Genomic DNA, 7,162 nt, shown 5'->3' with positions numbered 1-7,162 from the left:
GAAAGCTTTAAAAGCCGCCCCCTCCTAACCCCAGCCTCGGTTCCTGGCTCCAGGGACCCGCCCGCTCTCCAGCCCCATCAGAATGGAAGGGAAACCAGGCGCGGAGTCCAGATCCCCTGGACCCCTTGCAGGGCCCCTTCGAGAGCAAGTGTAGGCCCCACTGAGAAACACAACCCCGGGCCCCGGGTCCCCGGTCTTCAGCCCCTCCGGAGCTAACGCAGGTGGAACTGAAGCTGAGGGGCAGCTGGAGGGCCCGGCGAGGGGCGTTGGCCGCGCCCAGGATGAGGAGGGGGCGGCAGTTCGGGTCCGAGGACCCGGCACCGCCCTTGGGCCATCGAACCGAGATCTGGGCGCCCCTTCGGCCCGCGGGCCGCGCCCCGGCTCCCAGTCGCTGTGCCGCAGTCTGCCCGCGCCCCCGCGCCCTGCCGCGCGCCTGCCGCTCCGGGTGACCTCAGTGCTGGCGGGCGGGCGGGGGCCGGGGCGGGACCGGGGCGGGCACGGACGGGGCCCCACCCCCCCAGCCGGGGTATAAAAGGCGGAGCCCCGGCGACGTGCCTGTCTCTGCGCTCCCCACCCTTCCTCAGCGCAGTCTCGGCTCGTTTTGCAGCCGCACCATGCGTGAAATCGTGCACATCCAGGCGGGCCAGTGCGGCAACCAGATCGGCGCCAAGGTGGGCCTGCGCCGGGGAGGGGGCTGGGGTGGGGGGGACAGAGGATACGGGCCGAGGCGGCGGGGCGAGGCGGGACACCCGAAGGTGCGGGCAGGAGCTTAGGCCAGGGCGCGGGGAGACCGAGGCCCCGAACCCGTAGGACTCCGATGGGCCCAGGAAGCCGCCTAGCCACGGAACCATGTGCCTTTTAAGTAGAGGCCCTTTTAAATTTCCTTCGACCAACCCTTCTGCCGGACATAATTGGCATCCTCCCAGGGAATAGGAGTCTCAGTAATCTGGATAGGGGCTGCGGTCATAGCCAGTGCCCGCAATGAAGAATTGGTGTATTTTTGTCTGCCACTGAATGAAAAAAATGCAATGTCATTGGAGTGACAGATGTTATAGAGGGTTCTCTGTAGGGTCTCACAGAAGAGGATGTTAGGTACATTCTCTCAGCATGGGCGCCATCTAGAAAGGACCGTCTGTACCATGAGGGTCCTGTTTGGTGTCTTCAGAAGACGGGTTGATGTAACGCGGCTGTACATCACCAACCAAGTGGGAACGAGGAGCCGGCCTGGTGCAGGTGTGGGCGCACCTGTGCAAGATCCAGGTCTCCTTCAAGACCGCCATATTGCCCCCTCCCCTCCCCCGCAGCCTCCCGGCCCCTTGCCCCCTCACCCCAGCATCGCCCTCAGGGTGGCCAGCTCCTCCACTCCCCCCCCCCCGCCCCAGGCGTCCTACCTCCCGCCTGCCCTTCTCCCCCAGCCCCGGGTGTGGTCTGTTCCTGTCTGTCAGAGGCATCAGTCTGTGCTGCTCAGGAGGTCTGGGTGGGGTTCCGTGGCAGCCTGGACCAGCTCACCTGGTTGTCATCCTGCCAGGACCACCTATTAGCAGGGACGCCCCGACCTCTAGCCCTGTCTGGGGGGGAGGGGGCAGACCTCCCGCCTGCACTCAAGGCTGCCTCCAGGAGGGGACTGCAGTGCCCACCTCCTCCTGCAGGGCCACTCCCTGCTTTCAGTCTGTCGCCATAATATGGCTGATGTGCTGCTGCGGATTTCCCAGCCCCTCAGCAGCAGCAGCTGCTGGAGGAAAAGGGAGCCTGCAGCTATTTTGTCTCTGCCCAGGACTCACTTGCTACCTGACCACTATGACCCCTGCTTAAGGAGGAGGGAGGGAGAATACAGCCATGCTGAGTGACGTCCAGGAGGCCACACTGTCATGTCATTCCTTTTCCTTCTTTTTATTTCAGTTTTGGGAGGTCATCAGTGATGAGCATGGTATCGACCCCACTGGCAGTTACCATGGCGACAGTGACTTGCAGCTGGAGAGAATCAATGTCTACTACAATGAAGCTGCTGGTAATTGAATTTTTTTTTTTTTTTTTTTTTTGTCTAATCAACCTTGCTTTCCATACTGTGGAAACGTATTTAGAACACACTCTTGCATTCATTTTAATGCCAGCTGCTAAGAAATACACTTTATCATTCCTTAAGACTCCCGTGTATTTGACATGGCTGGACATGCTAAGCATATCCTCTTTGAAAGCAGAAAAACTCTATTCTCCTACTTTTAGCTCAGCTGCTGGAATTTTCTCTGACCAACCCTGATGGGAAAGCCAGATGGATGGGCCACAGCCTTCTCCTGTGATCCCTTTGCTAGCTGCAGCTCTAATTCCAGCTTTTGTCCTGTGCAGGTAACAAATACGTACCTCGGGCCATCCTGGTGGATCTGGAGCCTGGCACCATGGACTCAGTCAGGTCTGGGCCATTTGGCCAGATCTTCAGGCCAGACAACTTCGTCTTTGGTACGTAGCCGTGATCAGTTGGAACTGACTAAATGATTTACCTTCTTCCTAAAACCATGAACACCACAATGCTGAGTGGTATGTGCTCAGGTGGATTGTGTGTCCACAGACATCCTGAGTCTTGGGCTCATCTGTCCAGTTCAAAGTGACTGCTCTCTGGCCACTCTCTATAGCTCAAAGAAAGATTTAGCTTGTGGTGAGCTGCCATAGTCTTCCCATTAAACCTCTGAAGGTTTAAGAATAAAGAAGAATGCAAAAGTTTCAGACAATAATATTTCATAGGCTAGTGGTGATTTCAGAGGACCAATGACAACAGGTAACCATCTAAAGAGACCAAAGCCAAAAAAAAAAAAGAAAAGGTTAGGACCAGAAGTTGAGACAACTGCATAGAAACACTCTCTGCTGTCTGATCATCTTGTGCCTTCGCCCCTGCCTATTTAATTCTATATAACTCAATATTTACATGAGGTCTTTGTCCTCTCTTCTTAAAATTAAAAGCAGCTGGGTTCATTAAACATCTCTGTTTTTTCAACTAATAGCCTCACGTATATGAAACTTGCTTTTTACTTTATTATGATCCCTGGTGTTTCTGAGGGTGAGTGAGAGCATCAAAAACTATTTCTCTAGGTAAAAAGGGGGCATCAAAAAGAACCTGCCACTCAAAGAATAGTCTCACTTTCTCTTCCAAAGTCAAATGACAGAATTCAGAGCTCCTTACATTTTAGTGTCTAATCTTCTGCTTTCCCTCTGGCAGGCCAGAGTGGTGCCGGCAATAACTGGGCAAAGGGCCACTACACAGAGGGAGCAGAGCTGGTGGACTCCGTGCTGGATGTGGTGAGGAAGGAGTCTGAGAGCTGTGACTGTCTCCAGGGCTTCCAGCTGACCCACTCGCTGGGGGGTGGCACGGGGTCCGGGATGGGCACGCTGCTCATCAGCAAGATCAGGGAGGAGTACCCCGACCGCATCATGAACACCTTCAGCGTTATGCCTTCTCCCAAGGTGTCAGACACCGTGGTGGAACCCTACAATGCCACCCTCTCTGTCCACCAGCTGGTGGAGAACACCGATGAAACCTACTCTATCGACAATGAGGCCCTGTATGATATATGTTTCCGCACCCTGAAACTGACCACCCCCACATATGGGGACCTCAACCACCTGGTGTCGGCCACCATGAGCGGGGTCACCACCTGCCTGCGTTTCCCAGGCCAGCTGAATGCAGACCTCCGCAAACTGGCCGTGAATATGGTGCCCTTCCCCCGGCTGCACTTCTTCATGCCCGGCTTTGCCCCCCTGACCAGCCGGGGCAGCCAGCAGTACCGGGCCCTGACCGTTCCTGAGCTCACCCAGCAGATGTTCGACTCCAAGAACATGATGGCTGCCTGCGACCCCCGCCATGGCCGCTACCTGACGGTGGCCGCCATCTTCCGGGGCCGCATGTCCATGAAGGAGGTGGACGAGCAGATGCTCAACGTGCAGAACAAGAACAGCAGCTACTTCGTGGAGTGGATCCCCAACAACGTGAAGACGGCCGTGTGCGACATCCCACCCCGCGGCCTCAAGATGTCCGCCACCTTCATCGGCAACAGCACGGCCATCCAGGAGCTGTTCAAGCGCATCTCCGAGCAGTTCACCGCCATGTTCCGGCGCAAGGCCTTCCTGCACTGGTACACGGGCGAGGGCATGGATGAGATGGAGTTCACCGAGGCCGAGAGCAACATGAACGACCTGGTGTCCGAGTACCAGCAGTACCAGGACGCCACGGCCGACGAGCAAGGGGAGTTCGAAGAGGAGGAGGGCGAGGATGAGGCTTAAATTCAAAACTGAAAGCAGGTTAGGGAAAGATGTAGGAGGAAAGCTAGGGGGAGGGGGGCGTACGGGTGAAATCTCTGGCAGTTGAAGAAGCATGGTATATTTAGGTGTGCACTAGGTCTCTGGTGCTCTTCACTGTTGCTTGTCATCCCCCCCTTTTTTATTTTATTTTATTTTATTTTTTGTAATATTGGTTACATCAGTGTAACCTTTGCAATGTCTCTTAACTAGTGTTGTAATGGCTAAAATCACATAAACGTTTGTGTCCTTGATGGTGTCTGCTCTTCTTTCCCTTCCTTTTCTCTTTATGGAGTTCTTTATTATCAATTTAAATATAACTTTCAGAACACACTACATTAAATTCTTTTAAATAGGAACGGGATGGCAGGTTCAAATGAGTTCACTCTTTGTATGATAAAATTGAACCAACTACAATCATACCCAGTTTATGATGGGAGAGCAACCCGTATTTAAAATGCCTTGAAATACATATTTTATTAGCTGAAAACGGCCTACTTGGAAGCACACTAAATACATTTTTTGTAGAAATCCTGATATATAGATACCAAAAAGTCCAAACCAGTCAACTCCAGCTCATGGTGACCCCATGTGTGTTAGAGTAGAACTTCTCCATAGGGTTTTTAAGGCTGTGATGTTTTGCCAGGCCTTTTCCAGGGCACATCTGTGTGGGTTCAAACCACCAATATTTCAGTTAGTAGGCAAGCACTTAACCATTTGTACCATCCAGGGACTTCTAGATAGGTAGGTAGGTAGATGGCTGCCATGGAGTCAGATGTGACTTATGGCGACCTCATGTACACAAGAATGAAATGTTGCCAGTCCTGCACCATCCTCATGATTGCACACATGTTCAAGTCCATCCTTGTAACTACTAAACTAATCCATCTCACCAAGAGTCTCCCTTGCCCTCACTGGCCCTCTATTGCGCTAAACATAGTGTCCTCCTCCAGGGATGAGTCTTTCCCAATGACATCTCCAAAGCCAGAAAGTCAGACAATGTTCTGTTGTGATCTACAAGGTTTTGCCTGGCTAATTTTCTGAAGTAATCTCTAGGCCTTTCTTCCCAGTCTGTCTTAGGCTAGAAGCCCTGCTGAAATCTGTCCACATGGGTGACCCTACTGGTATTTGAAATACTGCTGGCATATATTCCCGCATCATAGCAACATGCAAGCCACCACAGTACAACAAACTACCAGATAGGTAGAAATCCTTGTATGCCTTTATTTTCTTTACAAAAATATTTTTGCATATGCACACAATACAGAATCCTAAAGGACAGTGTTAGGTGTAACTCCCTTAGTTCACAACTTCCCTCCCTGGAGGGCAACCATTCTTCTTGTCTTATATGTTTCCAGAAATATATTTTTTCAAACCTGTATAGATTATTCCCTTCTACTCAACTTGGTATGACACTACAAACACTCACCTGCAGGCTACTTTTTTCACTTAGCAGTGTATCTTGATACAGAGAACTTTCTTTTTCATGGTACATAGTATCCAGGAAAACCTGGTGGTATAGTGGTTAAGTACTACAGCTGCTAACCAAGAGGTGGGCAGTTGGAACCCGCCAGGCACTCCTTGGAAACTATGGGTCAGTTCTGCTCTGTCCTATATGGTTGCTATTAGTTGGAATCCACTCCAGGGCTATGGATTTACATAGTATCCATTATGTAGTTGTACCATGTTTTATTTAACTAGTCCTCTACCAATGGGGATTTACATTGTTTATATTTTTTTCCTTTAGCATAGCACCACAATGAATAAGTTTGTGCATATATCATTGTGCACGTGAGGATAGTTATCCTGTAAATTCCAGCAAGTGGAATTTTGTGTCAAATGGTGTAGGATAGTATGCCTTTTTAAACTAATGGAATCACCCATACTTAGGAATAGTCGTAGATTTAGAAATACCTCATATGCTAAAATTTTGAAGCAACTTTTCCTTCCAGCAATCATATTTATACTATGTTACAAATGATTTGTACACAAGTTAACTTCACTTGAGTCTGTATGGAATTATAAATTCTGGGTTGTTGGAGAATTTTACTTTAAACAGGCAGGCAGCGGTAATTGCCACAGCTTATTGCATTCCAACCCTGTGACACAGAGGGTAACTCGTCCAAGGTCAAATCTCCAAGATGTGGCAGAGCTGGGATTTGAACCCAAGTCTGATTCTAAACTTGAACTCGGTCACTAAAGAAGCCATTTCGGTAAATGGTTATGGTTAAGATTATATGCTTTTCTGGAATAAATTATACTTTGTCAAAAAAAATGCCAACTGCTATGGTCAGCCCCTTTCTAATTTTGGGTAGTGAATTAGAGTGTAAGTTATAAACAAATATACAGAACTTATTTACATACCTGTAGGAAGAAAAAAAATGAAACTCTAGATTTAAGCTTTTTCCAGTTTTTTGACAAATTCAAAATTAGAGAAAATATAATTTTAAATATGATCATACATTTCATTCTCTTGATTACAGTCCTACTTAAAAGTTTAAAAAAAAAGTCGATGGGTGGTAACAGATTTTCATATTAAAGAGGTTGAAATATTTTTTGAAGAACGTTCCAAGGGAAAGTATGAGCAGTGTCATTCTAAAGAGTGCAAAAATAAGTTAATTCTACCACATAGCTCCCATACAAGCTGGGAGCTTGACCAAGTGATGAGTAGGGTGAAACAAGGGTCAGGAACCAGTGGCTCCAGCTCTGATTTTCTACATTTAACAGGGAACTGGCAGGTGCCGCTGCTGCTGAGCTGGTATAAAGCCTCCAACAACCTAATGGAAGGGCGACATTGGTTTTAAAGGCCTTCAACACTTGAGTTAACTGCTGGGGTACCCTGGACCTACCCTCGGCCACTCATTCCCTACAACCTGTC

The 7,162-nt window shown here is 49.6% G+C and overlaps 1 protein-coding gene across 1 annotated transcript; it reads left to right on the top strand.

Annotated features, from left to right (window-relative positions):
• The first annotated feature begins 574 nt into the window (after window positions 1-574).
• Window positions 575-4,532, top strand: LOC126070552 (tubulin beta-2A chain). Its single transcript, XM_049874868.1, has 4 exons — window positions 575-671; window positions 1,900-2,008; window positions 2,344-2,454; window positions 3,209-4,532. The coding sequence occupies exons 1-4, from the start codon at window positions 615-617 to the stop codon at window positions 4,267-4,269; spliced, it is 1,338 nt and encodes a 445-aa protein (XP_049730825.1). The 5' UTR covers window positions 575-614; the 3' UTR covers window positions 4,270-4,532.
• The last annotated feature ends 2,630 nt before the right edge of the window (window positions 4,533-7,162 follow it).

This window comes from Elephas maximus, chromosome 1, assembly GCF_024166365.1.
Source record: "Elephas maximus indicus isolate mEleMax1 chromosome 1, mEleMax1 primary haplotype, whole genome shotgun sequence".
NCBI classification, from domain to species: Eukaryota; Metazoa; Chordata; class Mammalia; order Proboscidea; family Elephantidae; genus Elephas; species Elephas maximus.
Note: the sequence above shows the minus strand (reverse complement) of the source record. Positions and strands in the feature narration are given on the sequence as shown.

Bases quoted from the DNA above. Each gene is read 5' to 3' on its own strand.
- LOC126070552 (XM_049874868.1), top strand. From the start codon at position 615: ATGCGTGAAATCGTGCACATCCAGGCGGGCCAGTGCGGCAACCAGATC. The intron at 672-1,899 runs GTGGGCCTGCGC...TTTTTATTTCAG, and splicing joins GCAACCAGATCGGCGCCAAG to TTTTGGGAGGTCATCAGTGA. The intron at 2,455-3,208 runs GTACGTAGCCGT...TCCCTCTGGCAG, and splicing joins GCCAGACAACTTCGTCTTTG to GCCAGAGTGGTGCCGGCAAT.